Source organism: Homarus americanus, unplaced genomic scaffold (assembly GCF_018991925.1).
Source record: "Homarus americanus isolate GMGI-L3 unplaced genomic scaffold, GMGI_Hamer_2.0 scaffold17532, whole genome shotgun sequence".
NCBI classification, from domain to species: domain Eukaryota; kingdom Metazoa; phylum Arthropoda; class Malacostraca; order Decapoda; family Nephropidae; genus Homarus; species Homarus americanus.
The window spans coordinates 505,001-525,655 of record NW_024755545.1 but is presented as its reverse complement, the minus strand read 5'-3'; the positions used below and the strand labels follow the sequence as shown (position 1 = coordinate 525,655).

The window sequence follows — 20,655 nt, the reverse complement described above, 5'->3', positions numbered from 1 at the left end:
ATACACCTCTCAACACTTACATGCACTTTCACACTCGACACACAGTTGGAGGACGACCTCGATGGCCCCCACGGTGACCCCCGGGAGCCTGACCAGCAGGTGTTGTGGAGGAGAAGTCTGGTATAAATACCTACCTGTATATTGCATGTGTCACACACCTGTACTGCCAGCACACACGCGCTTTTTAACTAACCTAACGTCCTCATATTAAAACATTACTAACAACCGAATATTGATCTAATCTATTTCAACTTCTCTTAGTTTATTCTAACTTACTGTAGATCTATCTAACCTAACCTAACCTAACCTAACCTATCCTAACCTATCCTAACCTACCCTAACCTATCCTAACCTAACCTAACTTAACCTAACCTATCCTATCCTAAATCAGATGTAACTTCATATAACTTAAGTCCAAACCTAATTTAACCTAACCTAAACACCTAACGTAACCTAACCAACCCAAGGTAGGATTCAGTCGACGCTGTTAATGAAATCTTTCCAAAGTATCGAACGAGGAAGTGAAGGAGGAGGAAGAAGAAGCAGAAGAGGAGGAAGAGCTGGAGGAGGTAAAGTAGGTGGTAGAGGAGGTGGAGGAGGTAGGGTAGAGGAGGAGGAGGAAGAAGAAGAGTGAAGGAGGAGGTGGAAGAAGTATAGGAAGTAAAGGAGGTAGGGTAGAGGAGGTGAAGGAGGTAGGGTAGAGGAGGTGGAGGAGGTAGGGTAGAGGAGGAGGAGGAAGAAGAAGAGTGAAGGAGGAGGTGGAAGAAGTATAGGAAGTAAAGGAGGTAGGGTAGAGGAGGTGAAGGAGGTAGGGTAGAGGAGGTGGAGGAGGTAGGGTAGAGGAGGAGGAGGAGGAAGAAGAGTGAAGGAGGAGGTGGAAGAAGTATAGGAAGTAAAGGAGGTGGAAGAGGTAATGGAAGAGGTAGTGGTGGAGGGTGGTGGAGGAGGAGCAGGACGAGAAAGAGGCGGTGGTGGTGGAGGTGGAGGAATTGAATTTTGTTTTTAAATTTGCAACAAACAAAGGCTAGTTTATTGTGCACTCCACACTCATCAAGTGAGCGGTAGCGCAAAAGGATTACAGAGTAGAGGTCACAAGGGGCGTGTGTAACTGTCCCCAGTGGTCAGGTATATTGTGACATTGAATCTTACACGGTATTTCAAGTACATTGTTTGGTTGGTCCTGTACATAGAGGCAGACTTATTCACAACTGCTTGAGTGTCATACTGCCGAGTGAGACCATATGTTTGGCTGCACTCTTTGTGATTCTTATCTGCACGAGAGTCGTTCAAGTACATTGTGTGTTTAATTATGCGTGTACAGTAGATAAAACAACTATCTGTGCATACTTTGAGGGAAACAATATGAGACCATGGACGATAAATTTTGGTATATGAGGGCTGTCACTAGTCACACGTAAAATTTCGGAACATATCGACCCCCCTCCCCACCTGCACAGATAGTTGTTTTAGCTACGGTACATCAGAATTGACTTAGCTACGAGGTGCAAAAAAAAATTGGAGACAATCTTAACACATCAGCTACCTTGCCATCAGGTTTAAAATGATGTGCCATTTCACAAACAGTGTGCTTGGACCTGTCCCTAAAAGGTTCTATCTTCTCAGTCACGGGCTTAGTGTTGGAATGTGTGGCCATATGTCTAGCCACACACTTTAAGTTCAGTTTTGTTCACATCTGCTTGAGGGCAATACTGTACTGCTAGTAACATTATATATATATCCTAACTGTAGTCTAGTAATCTAGTGATCTTGTTACTTGTACAGTACATATGTTTACTGGATACATCTCGTCATGGAGGAGGTGATGGAAGGGGGAGGACGAAGAGGGAGTGAGGGAGAGGAAGTAAGGGAAGGAATGGGGAAAGTAGGGAGAAAGGGAGGGAGGAAGGAATGGAAGGGGGAGGAAAAGGTAAAAGGAGGAAGAAGGACTGATTGAGGACAGAGGGAGGGAAGGAAGGAGGGATGAAGAAAGAGAGGGAAAGGGAGTAGGTAGGAAGGGAAGAGGGAGCGAGGAAATGAGGGAGTCAGGGAGGGAAGGTGAAGGGAAGAGAGAGGGAGGAAATGAGAAAGGAAGTCAGGAAGGGAGGGAGGAAGGGAGGGAGGGAGGGAGGCCGTCTGGTCAGTCCCTTTAAGATAACCAAGTTTCCCAAGCTACTGAAGACGCGCTCTCTTCCTCCTGTTACGGCGCTCCTGTTGTAGTGTTCCTGTTGTGGTGTTCCTGTTGTAGTGTTCCTGTTGTGGTGTTCCTGTTGTGGTGCTACTGTTGTGGTGTTCCTGTTGTAGTGTTCCTGTTGTGGTGCTACTGTTGTGGTGTTCCTGTTGTGGTGCTACTGTTGTGGTGCTACTGTTGTGGTGTTCCTGTTGTAGTGTTCCTGTTGTGGTGCTACTGTTGTGGTGTTCCTGTTGTGGTGCTACTGTTGTGGTGTTCTTATTGCAGAGTTCCTGGGTTGGGATACTGTTACTTTGATCCTGTTTTAGTGTTCCTGTTGTGTTCCTATTATGGTGTTCCTGTTGTGGTGTTCCTGTTGTGGTGCTACTGTTACGGTGTTCCTGTCGTGGTGCTACTGTTACGGCGCTCCTGTTGTAGTGTTCCTGTTGTGGTGCTACTGTTACGGTGATCATGTTGTAGTGTTCCTGTTGTGGTGCTACTGTTACGTGATCATGTTGTAGTGTTCCTGTTGTGGTGCTACTGTTACGGCATGTTGTAGTGTTCCTGTTGTGGTGCTACTGTTACGGTGATCATGTTGTAGTGTTCCTGTTGTGGTGCTACTGTTACGTCGCTCCTGTTGTAGTGTTCCTGTTGTGGTGCTACTGTTACGGTGATCCTGTTGTGGTGATCCTGTTGTGATGTTCCTGTTACGGTGCTACTGCTACGGTGATCCTGTTGTGGTGTTCCTGTTGTAGTGTTCCTGTTGTGGTGTTCCTGTTACGGTGGTCCTGTTGTGGTGTTCTTATTGCAGAGTTCCTGGGTGGGGATACTGTTACTTGATCCTGTTTTTGTGTTCCTGCTGTGCTCCTATTATGGTGTTCCTGTTGTGGTGCTCCTGTAGCAGTGTTCCATTTGTGGTGCTTCTGTCGTAGTGTTCCATTTGTGGTGCTTCTGTCGTAGTGTTCCATTTGTGGTGCTTCTGTTGTGGTGCTCATGCTGTGGTGTTCCTGTTGCAGTGTTCCATTTGTGGTGCTTCTGTTGTAGTGTTCCATTTGTGGTGCTTCTGTTGTGGTGCTCATGTTGTAGTGTTCCTGTTGCAGTGTTCCATTTGTGGTGCTTCTGTTGTAGTGCTCCTGTTGTGGTGCTCCTGTTGTGTGCTCCTGTTGTGGTGCTCCTATTATGGTAAATAGATACATGGGGCAAGAAATGTTATGGCAGGGGTAAGGTTGTCATGGTAGTGGTGCTGTTAATAATCATGGTAGCGACGATAACATCATGGTAGCAACGGTAACACCATGGTAATAACAGCAATATCATGGTAGCGACAGTAGCATCATGATAGCGACAGTAACATCTGGTAGTGACGGTAATATCATGGTAGCGACAGTAACATCATGGTAGTGACGGTAATATAGTAACGACGATAGTATAGTAGCGGTATTAACATCATGACAAATACATCAACATCATGATAGCGACGTCAACATCATCATGGTAGCGACATCAACATCATGGTAATAACATCAACATCAATATGGTAACAAAATCATCATGGTAACAAAATCAACATCATTATGGTAACATCATCATGGCAACATCATCATCTTCATGGTACTAACATCATCGTTATGGTAACACCAACATCAGCTTGGTAACAACATTAATATCATCATGGTAACAACATCACCATGGTAGCAACATCAACAACACCATGGTAACATCATCATGGTAACAACACCAACATCATGGTAACAACATCATGGTAACATCATCACGGTAACAACACCAACATCTTGGTAACAACACCAACATCATCATGGTAGCAACATCAACATCATCATGGTAACAACAACATTAACACCATGGTATCAGCATCATCATGGTAACATCACCATGGTAGCAACATCATGGTAGCATCAAACAGGAGCCCCACATGAACTAAGCCTTCACCATTAACTCAGATGAATGACCATGAATTATCAAGATAAATAATTATACGAAATTATCAAGGGATCATGTAACAGATAATACGATAATTATGATATAGGAGAGATGAGAACACACACACACACACACACACACACACACACACACACACACACACACACACACACACACACACGAGTAACTATATACAAATAATAATATGTTTACGGTTAGTTGAAATTAAATACAGGAGACGAAATTGTATACTTCTGGTCTTATCATTCGGGATGAGGAGATAATGGTAGAGATATTAATGGCAAAATTAAAAGTTATGGTTCACTGCGAGATAATGGTAGTAGAGATACTAATGGGAGGATTTTACGAAGCACAGAATTATAATTTTTAGCAGGTTGTCAACCCCTGAGTATATTGAATTAAGATATATAAATCCCTTGAGTGCGATGACTTTTTTGGGGGGTGGTTATTGGGAGGGTAATCCCCGGCACAAGTCACTAACCCTCAACGGGGCCTGGGTGGAGGGGGGGGGGGATAAAAAGGAAGTAAAAAAAAAAGTTAATCTACACCACAAAGATGCCGGAAGTACAATTTTTTTGAACGAGACAGATTGTAAGAAGAAAGAAACAGAAGAAGGCAAAGCATTCCACAGTTTGGCTGTGTGAGGAAATAAATAACTACTATAACGGGTTATTCTAGTGTGACTGACATCTACACGGGCAAAGCGAGTGTTACTAACCCACGGCCTTGCCGGCGGTACACAGGATGCCAAATCCACCGAACATTGCCCGTTAAAGTACCTGTAAAGGAAATTGAAGCAATATTGCGGCGAAGGGAAAGGGAAGAGAAATTACTGACAAGAGGAGATTTAAGACGAAATGCACTTTGATTCCACCCTACCTAAAAGTTGGACAGAAGAGCCACCTCAGATATGAGAGCAGTACTCCAAGTTAGGACGTATTTTTTAATCCCCTATAAACCTGAAGCAGCTGCTCAGGAGTGAAGTAGCTACAGCACCTGTACAGGCATTCCCAACTTTATGGAAGCAGCTTTAACTGGTGTGGCTTCCATGACATATTTTAGGAAATGGTGTGGCCTAACATATGTTTTAGAATTTGGCAAAATTGGTTGTGTCGTAAAATGTCATTAGTGGAAGATCTTCTATTTTGGAAAGTGTAATTAGTGAATACTGTGTTTTCTTAGTATTGAAGTTGACCAAATTTCTACCTCCCCATTCGGAGATGCTGCACAGATCCGCATTGATAGATGAAACGATATCATTTCTAAAAACAGATCTAGTTTAAGAGTTAGGGGGAAGAGAAAAATGAGAAGAGTGAAGAGTAGAATAATCAGCGTAAGAATGGATAGAATTAATAGTAATGTGAAGTAAATCATTAATAAAAAGAAGGAAGAGAGTAGGTGAAAGAAGAGAGCCCTGTGGAACACCACTATTGGTAGAGAAAGAACGAGAGATCGATTCTCGACAACAACTGCCATGGATCGGTTCTCAAAGAAGCTAGAAATGAGAGAACAGAGTGAGGGAGAGAAACCATAAGAGGGAAATTTAAAAGCAAAGACTTGTGCCATACCCTGTCAAATGCTTTGGAGATGTCGAGGGCCACGACGAAAGTTTCCCCATAATCCCTAAGAGAAGGTGACCAAAGATGTGTGCAGTAGGAGAGCAGATCACCAGTAGATCTCACCTGGCGAGAGCCATACTGGTGATCCGACAGAAGAGAAAGGCGTTCAACGTGACGGAGAAAATGAGAATTTAAGATAGTTTCGAAAATCTTGAAAGGGATGAAGTTAGGGCAATGGGGCGATAATTATTGGGATTAGAATGGTCACCCTTCTTCGGGATGAGCTGAACCAAGGCATGCTTCCAAGAAGAAGGAAAAGTTTGGGTTTTGAGGCAAAGGCGAAAGAGACGAGAAAGCACAGGGGCCAGAACTTCAGCACACTCCCTGAAGGAGTAGGGGGGGGGGGGTAAAGTTGGAATCAACATTAGGTGGAATTAGAGGAGAATAAGGTGCCAAAGAGATTGGATTTATCAGAGGGAGAGTTGGCTATAGAGTTATCAGGTCGGAATAGAGGAAGAAAGGAGGGAATGCAGAAGTTATTATAAATATTTTTGGCTAAGGACCAGAAAGATTTACTGGAAGAAGAGTTTGTCATGTCAGTGGTCCTTTTTTCTTTAATAAAATTCCACTTGGCCATACGAAGAATAGCGGAGAAGGAGATAGTTTCATAACTTGATACGCCCTATCTCTCTCCCTACAGGCAAGAGAACAGGAGCGATCAAACCATGATTGTAAGGGGAGAGTTTTGGTATAAGATGGGATAAATGTACTCACACCACCCAGTATAACCCCAGCAATGCTGTCAGCACATACCGAGGCGTCCCGAGTGGAGAAGCAACATTTATCCCAGGGAAAGTAGGAGAAGAATTCTCGCAAGGATTGCCAGTGTGCCCTCCGATAGTGCCAGTTGGCGTTTAGAGGAGGGTGGGGGAGGTGGTCGCACCCAGATTACTTTAATAAATATAAGATTGTGATTAAAAGACCCTAAGGAGGCAGAAATTGAGTATGAATAGTGTGAGGGGTTAGAGGTAAAACAAAGATCAAGAATGTTAGCAAGTTGATCGTGTCGATCAGGAACGCGTGTAGGGTGTTTGGTTATTTGTTCCAAATCATTACGTAGGGAAAAAGAGAGTACCTCAGCTCCACCTGGGTCATCCCTTGCAGAGCCAAGCAACTCTCTGTGATGTACATTGAAATCCCCCAGGTAGAGGATCTCGGTGTTGTGATGTGTGGATAGCAACGACCCATGGCAAGAAGTGAGGTAGTCAAAGGGTCCCATATAGTTGGTAGAGTTGGGAGAAAAGTATAGGAAACAAAGCAAAATAGTCATTGTTGGTAGAGATATTTTTAGCGAGATGACATAATGAAGAGAAGATTCAAGATCCGTGAGTCGAGCTGTAGGTGTACGGGTCACTGTACGTGTGTTGCAATAGGCACATACACCTCCCTTAGAACGGAAAGAGGTATAAAGGATGTGGTTGGAGACTTGAAAAGGTTTGGGTGAAGCCACCTTGGACAGGAGGTTCAGATAGTAGTAAGAGGTCGGGGGAAGAGGTTAATAAATGGCGCTACACGGAAGGAAAATTGGATCTCAGGCCGCGAATGTTTGAAAAATGAAGTGTGAAAAAGCTGATCCTCCAGCAACCGCGGTGACGTCAGTTGAGGCCCCAGTAGTTTGATGATGGTCAGGTCGGCCCTGGGGTCCACAACCTTCCCGACCAGTGGGACCCATCCGAGAAGGCCCCACTTTAATATTATTGTCAACCAACATCGTACAGTAAATAATGCAGAAATAGAAGTCATAAAACAGATCAAGAGTGAGAAAAGATGTACAGCATATGTCGTGTTGTGTTGTCAAAGTAAGATAAACAATTGAGACCCTGCAATTGTGTGTAAATGAGGCAGAAAGTCAGATCAACAACCTGGGACTTGGTCACAATTTTGTGATGCCATATGGTAGCAGAGCCTACTTAACGCCTTCAGCACGATGATTTAACCTCTTAAGTGCGATGACTTAACACTTTTGAGTACGATGAATTAATCTCTTGAATTAATCCCTTGAGTGTGATGACAACCCTAGCTGAGTTGGTCTGGAGGTTAGCTGAGGAGACCTGGAGGTTGGTACGAAGGTGTGGAGGTAGCAGGAGTGGTCTGCAGGTAGATGAAGTGGTATGGAGGTAGGTGAGGAGATCTGGAGGTAGGTGAGGAGATCTGGAGATTACTGGGGAGGTCTGGAGGTAGTTATGGAGGAGTGGAGGTTAGTTGAGATGATCTGGGATTTGTCTGGGGCGGTCTGGAGGTAGCTGGAAGGTCTGGAAGTAGATGAAGTAGTGTGGAGGCATGGGGGTAGGTCAGGAGGTCTATAGGTAGATAGGGAGTTCTGGAGGTTGGCTGGAGATAATTGAAGCAGTGTGGAGGTACCTGGGGAAGTCTGGAGTTTGGCTACGTCACTGGGTTCAGCGAGTCAAGCAGCCTTCAGGAAGCTGTTATATTTTCCCTCCGATAACAAATGGCATACCTGAGCCGATCTCTCTCTCTCTCTCTCTCTCTCTCTCTCTCTCTCTCTCTCTCTCTCTCTCTCTCTCTCTCTCACTAGGTAGCACAAATAGTCCGGTTAGATTTAGTTAGGTTAGTTTATGATGGGTTAAGTTAGGTTAGTTTAGGTTATGTTAAGTTTGTTTCGGTTGGGTCATGTTAGTTTGTTAGGTTAGGCTGGTTTAAATTAGGTTACAGTAGATTAGGTTAGGTTAGGTTAGACTGGATTAGTTAAGGTTAGGTTTGGTTAGACTGGATTAGTTAAGGTTAGGTTTGGTTAGACTGGATTAGTTAAGGTTAGGTTTGGTTAGACTGGATTAGTTAAGGTTGGGTTTGGTTAGACTGGATTAGTTAAGGTTAGGTTTGGTTAGACTGGATTAGTTAAGGTTGGGTTTGGTTAGGTAACTGAAGAAAATCCTAACATAAGAAGAGGCAAAAATCAAGAATAAAAAAAATAGAAAAAGCAAATAATAATAAATGGAAAAAAGGTAAAAAGGAAGAGAAGAAAAAGAGGGAAGAGAGGAAGAGGGAGAAGGTAGAGATGAAGAGGGACAAGGAAGGGATGAAGTGCGAAAAGGGAGACAAAGAGATAGAAGGAAGAGACGAAGAGGTAGATAGAAGAGCGGAAGTGAGAGAAGGAACAGGGAGGAGGCCGAGGGCTTGAAGGCACGTAGAGAGATATGGGAAGGATGTGAGAAAGGGAGATGAGGACGACGATGAGACCTGTGTGTGTGTGTGTGTGTGTGTGTGTGTGTGTGTGTGCGTGTGTGTGTGTGTGTGTGCTCTGCCGAGTCTGCAGGCGCGCACTCGAGCGGGCAGGGGTAGTAGTGGTAGTTGATGTACATACAATAAAATATGAAGCAACCGAGGTCAAGCAAGTGGCTTACGCTGATGACCTAACAGGAGCAGGAAAAGCGGAGGACATCAAAAAGTGGTGGGACCTGGTAACATCACGAGGCCCACAAATAGGGTACCACCCAAACGCCAGCAAGTCATTCCCCGGGCAATTGAGGTGTTCGGCGGATGGGAGGTCAAAATAACAAAGGACGGCCAAAGACATCTAGGTGCGGTAATTGGCACGAAGGACTTCAAGACCGAGTACGTAAAGGGAAAGGTTAATGAGTGGGTGAAAGAAATCCAAGCTCTGTCTGATATTGCTAACACAGAGCCACATGCGACTTTGGCGGCATTCACCCATGGAGTCAAGCATCGCTGGAATTACCTGATGCACACTATCCCTGATATCGGACTCTTCCTCCACCCTCTGGAAAAAGCTATCAATGTCGCTTTTATCCCAACACTAGTGAAAAACCCTTCCTTAACCCCAGCAGAAAGGTCACTCCTTGCACTACCACCGAGACTAGGAGGAATGGGATTGACCAATCCAGTGGAGCTTGTTGCCACCGAACATCAGAACTCTGTCAAGCTCACGGCAGCCCTCACTGAGCACATAGCTCAGAATGCAGCAAGTCAGGTGGATACCAACGAATTAAACAAGATTCGACGTTCCATTACGACAGAACGGCAGCATACCCAAGTGATAAACTGCAACAACTGATGCAGCAATTGCCAGAGAACTTGGAAAAACAAAGCAGCTATAGCACAGGAGGTGGGCGCCTCGAACTGGCTAACAACGTTACCGATAAGGACAAAAGGCTTCAGCCTTAATAAACAAGAATTTGCAGATGCCATTCTTCTAAGAATCTAAGGTATGGTTGGCCAGGAGAAGGTTTGCCCTTCCAATGCGTGTGTGGCTCATCCTACGACATCAACAACGCCATGGTGTGTAAGAAGTGGGACTTAGCGTGCATTAGGCATAATGAAGTAAGGTCTCCCAAAGCACATATGTTGACAGAAATCTGTCAAGACTGGCTGAGGTTTTATCAGAACAGAAGCAGCAACCCAGAAGTTACGTCGTGGCCTGGTTGAGGTGTTGCCTATCCCTCTCTTTGTTCAGGTCTGCTGTGCTGTGTCACAGGGGAACAAGATCTTCGGCCCTAAACCAACAACAGTCGCAGACACAGACTATGAGGCAACAGTTACTAAATGTCACATAGATCTTTGGCTTAACTAACTCAACTGGGTTAGTTACTTTTGTGTTAGGATAGTTAGGTCATAAAACGGTGGAGAAGGTGTAACTAACAGGGGAGGTTGGAGACCATAGTAGTAGTAGTATCCCACCACACCACACCACACCACACCACACCATCTTAGAGTCAAGCCTAACACTAGTCCTCGGGGGAGTGTCTATTTACTCTCCAGGATTGTCTGGCGCCAACCAAGGCCTAGAAAGGGATTTTTGAGGAGGACCGACGAGGCTAGAGATTCAAGAAGAAGTGATCTTAATTTTGGTCCATTCTTAGAACTATCGGGAGCCCTATTGTGAGAGAGCGGCTACAGGCAGGACCTTTCACTCAGTCCCTCCGGATGAATACCTTCCATTGTGACGATGCTCAAGATATTTTAAAGCAAAGAAATTCCTCACTTCGGAAACTGTCAAATAATATAATGCACACAAAAGTATAGGTCTGTGGCTGCCTACAAAGAATATGGTGTTTTTTTGCATAGGCTATGAATTAGGTCTCTCTCTCTCTCTCTTTCTCTCTCTCTCTCTCTCTCTCTCTCTCTCTCTCTCTCTCTCACATACTAAAGTGCACATAGTAAAATAACTCCCCATTGCCTATATATATATATATATATATATATATATATATATATATATATATATATATATATATATATATATATATATATATATATATATATATATATATATATATATATATATATATATATATACACCCAAATCTTAAGTGAAATCCAGTGGGTCCTTCCACTCTCCCCCACACCCCCTCCTCCCCACCTCCCCACCCCTCCCCCCACCTCTCCCTCAACCTCCTTACCCAACCTCCACCATCTAGTAGAATCCCTGCCCCTCACCCCCACCAGCACACAAGAGATCCTACAATGGAAATTTCTAACCATTTTAAGGGTTCAATACCTGGGAACCTCTAACCCCGTCACGATGAATACTCGAACAGTTATCTAGGAAGACCCCATATACAGGTAAGACTCATCTACAGTAAACCCCCCATATACAGGTAAGACCCCCATCTACAGGTAGAACCCCATCTACAGGTAAGACTCCCATCTACAGGTAAGATCCCCATCTACAGGTAAGACCCCCATATACAGGTAAGACTCATCTACAGGTAAGGCCACCATCTGGTAAGATCCCCATCTACAGGTGAACCCCCATATACAGGTAAGGCCACCATCTACAGTAAACCCCCATATACAGGTAAACTCCCATCTACAGGTAAGACCCCCATATACAGGTAAGACCACCATCTACAGTAAGACTCCCATCTACAGGTAAATCCCCCATCCCCAGGTGAACCCCCATATACAGGTAAGACTCCCATCTACAGGTAAGACTCCATCTGCAAGTAAATCCCCATCTACAGGTAAGACCCCCATATACAGGTAAGGCCACCATCTACAGGTAAGATCCCCATCTGCAGGTAAGACCCCATATGCAGGTAAGACCCCCCATCTACAGGTAGACCCCCATCTACAAATCGATCTCCATCTACAGGTAAGATCCCCATCTGAGTAAAGCCTGCATCTACAGGTAAGACCCCCATCTACAGGTAAGATCCCCATCTACAGGTAAAGCCACCATCTGCAGGTAAGATCCCATCTACAAGGTAAGGCCACCATCTAGGTAAGATCCCCCATCTACAGGTAAGGCCACCATCTACAGGTAAGATCCCCATCTACAGGTGAGCCACCATCTACAGGTAGACCTATCTACAGGTAAGATCCCATCTGGAGACCCCATCTACAGGTGAACATCTACAAGTAGCCCCCATCTACAGGTAAGACCCCCATATACAGGTAAGACCCCATATACAGGTAAGATCCCCATCTACTGGTAAGATCCCCATCTACAGGTAAAGGCACCATCTACACATTAAGATCCCCATCTACAGGTAAGGCCACCATCTCAAGTGAATCCATCTACTGGTAAGATCCCCATCTACTGGTAAGATCCCCATCTACAGGTAAGACCACCATCTACAGGTAAGACTCCATCCTGGTGAACCATCTGGTAAGACCCCCATCTACAGGTGAACCCCATCTACAGGTAGACCATCTGGTAAGATCCATCTACTGGTAAGATCCCCCATCTACAGGTAAGGCCACCATCTACAGGTAAATCCCATCTACTGTAAGACTCCCATCTACAGGTAAGACCCCCATCTGAGTGAACTCCCATCTGGGTAAGACCCCATCTACAGGTAGGCCACCCATCTACAGGTAAGATCCCCATCTGCTGGTAGATCTACATCTGAGTAACACCATCTACAGGTGAATCCCATCTACTGGTAAGATCCATCTACAGGTGAGGCCACCATCTGCAGGTAAATCCCCATCTACTGGTAAGATCCCCATCTACTGGTAAATCCATCTACAAGTAAGACTCCCATCTACAGGTAGACCCCATCTACAGGTAAGACTCCATCTGAGTAAGCCATCTACTGGGTAGACTCCCCATCTACAGGTAAGGCCACCATCTGGTAAGATCCCCATCTACTGGTAGATCCCCATCTACAGGTAAAGCCACCATCTACAGGTAAGATCCCCATCTGCTGGTAAGATCCCCATCTACAGGTAGGCCACCCATCTGGTAAGATCCCCATCTACTGGTAGATCCATCTACAAGTGAGGCCACCATCTACAGGTAAGATCCCCATCTACTGGTGGATCCCCATCTGCAGATGAACCCCATCTGCTGGTAGATCCCCATCTGGGTAAGGCCACCATCTGCAGGTGAACTCCCCATCTACTGGTAAGATCTCCCATCTACAGGTAAACCACCATCTACTGGTAAGATCCCCCATCTACAGGTAGGCCACCATCTACAGGTAAATCCCCATCTGCAGTGAATCCACATCTACAGGTGAGCCACCATCTACAGGTAAGATCCCATCTCTGTAAGATCCCCATCTACAGGTAGGCCACCATCTAGGTAAGATCCCCATCTACTGGTAAGATCCCCATCTACTGGTAAGATCTATACAGGTAAGACTCCCATCTACAGGTAAGACCCCATCTACTGGTAAGACTCCATCTACAGGTAAGACCCCATCTACAGGTGAACCCATCTACAGGTAGACCCCCATCTACAGGTAAGGCCACCATCTACAGGTAGAATCCCCATCTACTGGTAAGATCCCCATCTGAGTAAGCCACCATCTACAGGTAAACCCCATATACAGGTAAGACCCCCATAGGTAAGGCCACCATCTGGTAAGGCCACCATCTACAGGTAAGACTCCCATCTATAGGTAGATCCCCATCTACTGGTAAGATCCCCATCTACTGGTAAGTCCCCCATCTACAGGTAAGCCATCTACAGGTAAGACCCCCATATACAGGTAAGACCCCCATATACAGGTAGCCACCATCTACAGTGAGCCCATCTACAGGTAAGATCCCCATCTACTGGTAAGATCCCCATCTACTGGTAAGATCCCCATCTGGTAAGACTCCCATCCGGTAAGACCCCCATATACAGGTGCCCCATATACAGGTAAGGCCACCATCTACAGGTAAGGCCACCATCTACAGGTAAGACTCCCATCTATAGGTAAGATCCATCTACTGGTAAGATCCCCCATCTACTGGTAAATCCCCATCTACAGGTAAGACCCCATATACAGGTAAGACCCCATATACAGGTAAGACCCCATCTACAGGTAAGATCCCCATCTACTGGTAGATCCCCATCTACTGGTAAGATCCATCTACAGGTAAGGCCACCATCTACAGGTAAGATCCCCATCTACAGTAAGATCCCATCTGTGGTAAGATCCCCATCTACAGGTGCCACCATCTACAGGTAAACCCCATATCAGGTAAGATCCCCATCTTCAGGTAAGATCATCTACGGTGAATCCATCTACAAGTGAACCATATGCAGTAAGACCCCATATAGGTGAGCCCCCATATACAGGTAAGACCCATACAAGTGAACCCCCATATACAGGTAAGACCCCCCATCTACAGGTAAGATCCCCCATCTACTGGTAAGATCCCCATCTACAAGTAAATCCCCATCTACAGGTAAGACCCTATGTGAACCCCATCTAGGTAGATCCCCATCTACTGGTAAGATCCCCATCTACTGGTAAGATCCCCATCTGGTAAGGCCACCATCTGCAGTGACCCCCATACAGGTAAGATCCCATCTACAGGTAAGATCCCATCTACTGGTAAGATCCCATCACTGGTAAGATCCCCATCTACAGTAAGCCTCCATCTACAGGTGAGATCCCCATCTACAGGTGAGATCCCCATATACAGGTAAGACTCCCATCTACAGGTAAGACCCCCATTGTGATTGTAAGTATTTAATAATTTAATTATTCAGTTCAGGTAAACACTTTTGTCGACTTTATTCACAATTCTGTACAGGAAAATGAAGAGAGAGTCGAACCAACACACTTCCTCCCTCTCCTTCGACACCAAAACAGGTTGCCATTCAACAGGATTTGGCCAAAATTGAAATCGTGGAGGAGGCGAAAGGACGCCAGCCTGTAGTTTATTGTCGGCGAAATGAGCTGAATGTGTAGCTGTTGGGGGTGGCTAGACAATGAGAGAGGGCAGTAGGTGAGGTGGCCGGGCAGTAGGTGAGGTGGCCGGGCAATGGTGAGGAGGTGGGCAGTAAGTGAGGTGCCAGAGAGTTGTACGGACAATGACCTACTTGAAAAACAGATCACACGAAAAAAATTTGCTAAATTGAAAATGTTAAAATTCAAAGATATTAACACCTACTGCTTCTGCTCTTTGTTTACAAATCTATCAATCAGTTGCTTGACAATAATTATTTCCAGTTTCGGAATAACCAGAGATACAACTTAAGACACCCAGAGCTACTAAGACCACCCTCCATGTGCCTCAGTCCCAGACCTATCAGATTGTGAAGGTGTGAACAACTTACCCCACCCATCGAGCAAAGACTACGCTTCCTTCCTTTAAATCATCAAAACCATCAAAACCGTTTTATCGGAAATTATCATGCAAATAGAAAGAAATTACCATTGCAAAACATATATTTGTCAACTAGACATAATCCTGACAGCTCTGTCCTCTTGTTCAACCTTAATACTGTACACCAGGTTATGCTCCCCATTATACTTATGTTTTTCAATTCCACTGTAATTTATGTATATACTTATAATATAAATAAAAATAAACTAAACAAAATATAATTAAATAAAATAATTAAATATTGATGATAACCGTGGTAACATTATGAGATATTCTTATTACCAATGCTATTGTACTATTCCAGATGATACTAAATGTTACATAATACTTTGAGATAAATGTACAGTATATATCGGTGCCTTCAACAGAGCTCAGGTTCTCAACTGGCTCAGCCATGTTAATATTATTATTATTATCCTGTATCTGTGTTTTTCTGGCAAATAAACTGTTTCCAATTCAATTCAATTCAATTCAACATTCCATGCAGCGACCATAAGAGGTTGCATAGTTTGTTTTTGTTTTCACACACACACACACACACACACACACACACACACACACACATAGGCTTAGCTCTTTAATGTTCCTCACCGCACCTCCTAATCCCCACCCTCCTGCCACCACCATCCACTCCACTCCCTCCCTGACCCCTGACCCCTGGAGAGAGTGGCAGACCGCAAGAATGTTGTGAAAGAGAGAGATGAAAAGGCCGACAGACAGACGAATAGACAGATAGATAACTGAAGGGAACAAGGTCGTACACACATATAAAATGAGCCGGTGAGCAGTCTTAAATAACACGTCAGCTTAATAACATATAATACGCAACAACACCTGTATTACGCAACAACACTTGTGTATGTTATTGTGTGTGAACCTACGTACACACACACACACTAAGTTACAACACCGTCTCTCATCACACACCTTCTTGAGAATGATTTACTAGTATTAAGTAGATGTTAAGTAGATGTTAAGTAGGGCTCAGTTTGTCCGTCTTCTTGTTTCTGTACTTCACTCTTTGTCTCTATCTCTCCGACTCTTCTCTAATCTCATCTCTATCTCTCACTAAGAGTTTTACAAAGTATATTATTTTGTCTCTTAACGGATGTAAAGTGAACGTGTTTAGGTAAGGTAAAGACTCAGTGTAATTTTGATGACATATTTGGCCTTTAATCTTGTGTTTTTATCTTAAGTCTTCTAGCTGGGTCGGGTTAGGTTAGGTTGGGTACCTGGACACATCGACACTTAAGATGTGTCGCACCTGTAAGTGTTGACACCTGAGAAACTTTTAACCTATAAATTATTATTTTTCATACATTTTCGAGAGAACAGTGTGAGTGTGTGTGTGTGTGTGTGTGTGTGTGTGTGTGTGTGTGTGTGTGTGTGTGTGTATTGCTAGTTTATTGTACACCCCATACTCATCCTGCCAGCGGTAGCACAAAAGGATTACAGAGTAGAGTTCACAAGGGGTGTATAATAATCCCCAGTGGTCAGGATATTGTGACATTGAATGTTCATTTCAAATACATTCTTTGTTTAGTTCCTGTACAGAAGTAACTTATTCACAACTGCGTGAGTGTGAGGCAGTATGTCTGGCCGCACACTTTATTCACATTTGCGTGAGAGGTATTCAAGCACATTGTGTGTGTTTAATTCTATACATGGGAGCTGATATAGCTACTGAGTGCAAAAAGTGGATACAATCTTAATATGTCGGCTATCTTGTTATTAGAAGTGGTGTGTGTGTGTGTGTGTGTGTGTGTGTCCGATCATCAAGTATCAAGAAGTTTTAGGGCTGGAGGAAGGGGGGGGTGAGAGGGGTCAGGTCAGGCAGGGGTCACAGCCGAGGCACAATAACAGATACTCTAAGGTGGCGTGGAACTGTACCTCCTCTGATGCTTTTACGAGTCTGTGTCAAGAGGGACGGTGAGGGAGAGCGTGTCTTTCCTCCTCCCCTTCCTCACTTCATCCCAGCGGGGTAGGGCCTTGTCCAGCCCATCTCCCCCCTTCCTTCCATTCCTCCCTTCTTCCCCTTCCCTTGTTATCCCTCCTCTTCCCCTCCCCAAAAGCTCGCCAAAGCCTTTATGATAACAAAGTACTGCCATAAAAATTTGAGTTAAATCTTTGGTGCACGCACACACACACACACACACACACACACACACACACACACACACACACACACACACACACACACACACACACACACACACACTCTTAAGTTAGCTCTTTAATGTTCCTCACCGGCCAGGTCACATAATTCTGGCCTTTATGTAGTATATAAACACAGTCCTTCCCCTCCCCTCCTCCCCAACTACTCCCCTTCCCTTGACCCTGGAGAGAGTGGCAGACCGCAAGAATGTTGTGTGTCAGAGAGAGAGAGAGAGAGAGAGAGAGAGACACAGGTAGACAGATTGACTAGAAATTATGCGGTGAGCAGTCTTAAATAATACGCAATTTTGATAAAATGTAATACGCTGTGAAACCTTTAATACACAATAAGAAAATTAAGTTACAACACCGAATAATAACATGTACCACTATACAATAAAAATAACCTGGAATAATATGTAAAATAATGTATTGAGAAGAGAGTAAAATAAGAACAGGTATGAGGAGTTAATTAACATCTACTGTACCTGTAGGTCTGGGACGCCTCTACTCTATACGCATCATTTACCTGTAATTAAAATAACCTTGATTAGTTATGCTAGATTGTATAGAAATATTCATACACGGATATTCTTATATACATGTTCATTATATATATCTATGTATATATGTTGAGGAGCGCATGATTATAAACGTATACACAAACACGTGAGTTACTTGTCGAATACCAAATTAAAGGTTATATATTATTTCATACTAGTAGCCAGATTATGAGAGGCGTGGAAACAATCTATGCCAGGGATGATCTAAAGTGTGAAACCAATAAGGAAATAAACACTGAATTGAATACAGAAACAATTTGGATGGAATCAACCGATGGTGAGGAAAAATAATCCTAGGAGTAATATATAGACCTCCTAATCTTGATAGGGTTAAAGCGACTTATTTGAAATGAAATACACAGGGCATCCAGACATAGCAAAGTCTGTATAGTGGGCGACTTTAACATTAGACACATAGATTGGACCGACTTTACGGGTAACTCAGAATCAAAGGATTTCCTTGAAACAATTCAGGCTGTTTTTTCATGTTGACATATAGCCGAACCCACCCAGGGTAATAATATACTAGATTTGGTTCTTTCAAACAGAGAAAACCTCTTTAGTAGTGTCGAGGTAAGGAACGAACTAGCTAACAGCGACCACTGACTTAATGTCAGTAGCAAGGGAAATTCCACTAAACTCCCAGATTTCCGTAAGGCAAACTTTGATAGGTCTAAAAGACAGCTGAGAGGAGTGTTACATTTGGGGGTGAACTACATGACCTAACGAGACGGTGTAAATTACGTGACCTCACATGATGTACCCACACAGGGTGACCACACCTTTCCAGCTGACCTGACCACGATAACCTCAAACATGACAGCCGAGGGTGACCTGACTAAGAGATATGAGGTTGACGAGTTTCATAACAATTTAAATATTGAGTTACTTAATGCACAAATGCAAAATATACCATACAGAAAACTCAGATCAAATATCAATGACCCTAAATGGAAAAATAATATTTAAAGACCATGACTGGACGAAGGAAGGCTATCGGTAGAATCAATCATGGTGAAGTCTACCTCCGAGATTATTATAAGGTATTGGCCAGTAGGGTCAAGACCGAGATAAGAAAAACAAAGAGGAATAATAACTGAAGGTAACAAGAGAGGCGAAGTCAAACCCCAAGGGATTCTTTCAAATGTATCAAACTAAAACACGAGACAAGATTGGACCAACACAGTCAGACACCGGCGAGCTAACTGATAACGACGGAGAAATGAGCAAGAATCTGAACAGATAATTTTCATCAGTTTTCACCACCAAGAATTTAAACATGATACCCGAGGCACCGACTCTATACAGAGATAGTGAAATAAAATAAATTAAGTGATATTGTAGTGACTAGTAACGATGTTAGTAAGCAAATAGACAAACTAAAGCCTAATAAGTCACCAGGTCCCGATGAGATATTTACCGGAGTATTAAATGAATATAAGGAAGAGCTTAGTATGCCCTTAGCAAATTTGTATAACATGTCTTTAAAAACGGGTGTAGCACCAGAATCCTCGGGGATAGCGTACAGTATGTGATACCGATTTTCAAGAAGGAGATAGATCACTATCCTCTAACTACCGTCCAATCAGTCTAACATAAATTCTAGGCAAATTGCTGGAAGCAATAATTTCAAACTCTATTCAAAATCATCTCGAGAAGCACAAGCTGATCAATGATTCCCAACATGGCTTCACAAGTGGGCGTTCATGTCTGACATATCTATTATCGCTCTTTTCAACTTTTTTTAATGATATTCCTTTAAAACTCTGGCAAATATCTCATCTGGACCTGGTGACTTTTTAGGCTTTGTCTATTTGTTTACTAACATCATCACTTGTCACTACTATCTCGCTTAATCTATTTTCTTCATTATCTCTGTATACAGTTGGTGCCTCACACCTGCATCTATGATGTCATCTTCACACCTGAATCTATGACATCATCTTCTGAGCTTGAGGAAGCAACGTCATCAACTGACCTAAGATTGACGTCACCACCTGATTCTCCTCTCTCTCTCTCTCTCTCTCTCTCTCTCTCTCTCTCTCTCTCTCTCTGCCATACAGAAAGACAGACACAATTCACGCGATAACACGCCCCCACAAACAATCACACCTACTACTACTACTACTACTACTTTGTTGTCACTCAGAATCAAGTATGATTATCCAGCTATGCAGAGCCGTCCCGAGGGTATGGCAACCGGTGCGACTGCTCCAAGCCCCGCGCTAGTGGGGGGTCCGCAGCCTTACCTCACCCAACACTAGAATTAGTGACCGCGTTAAGCGGACCTCACCTTACCACGGAATCGCGCTCTTTCGCTAGGCCACGGTAGGACGCCACCTTCCGGGAGGCTCCACATTGTCTCACTGTAGTGCATTAAGGTAGACCACATTTTTGGTTTTGCCATTAGCAGCAAGTAAGGTAGAGATTTTTGCCAGTTCCCACTCTGGAGCATCCAACATAGAACTGTCCATGAGAGAAGCAAGGAAACACCAGGTTTAGGCCAACCATCTTTAGGGACTGTCCCTGGCTTTTGTAGATGGTCATGGCAAAGCTCACTTTAACCGAACTGAAGTCGCTTGAACTCAAATGGCAGGTCAGTGGTGATGAGAGGTATCCTTGGTATAAAACGTCCTCTCCTTAGCTTTTCCTGTCA

General features: G+C 44.0%; 2 protein-coding genes across 2 annotated transcripts; both read right to left on the bottom strand.

Annotated features, from left to right (window-relative positions):
* Positions 1 to 2,169: 2,169 nt before the first annotated feature.
* Positions 2,170 to 2,640, bottom strand: LOC121856562 (uncharacterized protein P19A11.02c-like). The gene has a single exon (XM_042352172.1). The coding sequence runs from the start codon at positions 2,638 to 2,640 to the stop codon at positions 2,170 to 2,172; it is 471 nt and encodes a 156-aa protein (XP_042208106.1).
* A 234-nt stretch (positions 2,641 to 2,874) lies between these two features.
* On the bottom strand, positions 2,875 to 3,363 carry LOC121856561. Its single transcript, XM_042352171.1, has one exon. It carries the CDS (start codon positions 3,361 to 3,363, stop codon positions 2,875 to 2,877), a length of 489 nt encoding a protein of 162 aa, XP_042208105.1.
* Between the last annotated feature and the right edge of the window lie 17,292 nt (positions 3,364 to 20,655).

Bases quoted from the DNA above. Each gene is read 5' to 3' on its own strand.
- LOC121856561 (XM_042352171.1), bottom strand. From the start codon at position 3,363: ATGTATCTATTTACCATAATAGGAGCACCACAACAGGAGCACACAACA.
- LOC121856562 (XM_042352172.1), bottom strand. From the start codon at position 2,640: ATGATCACCGTAACAGTAGCACCACAACAGGAACACTACAACAGGAGC.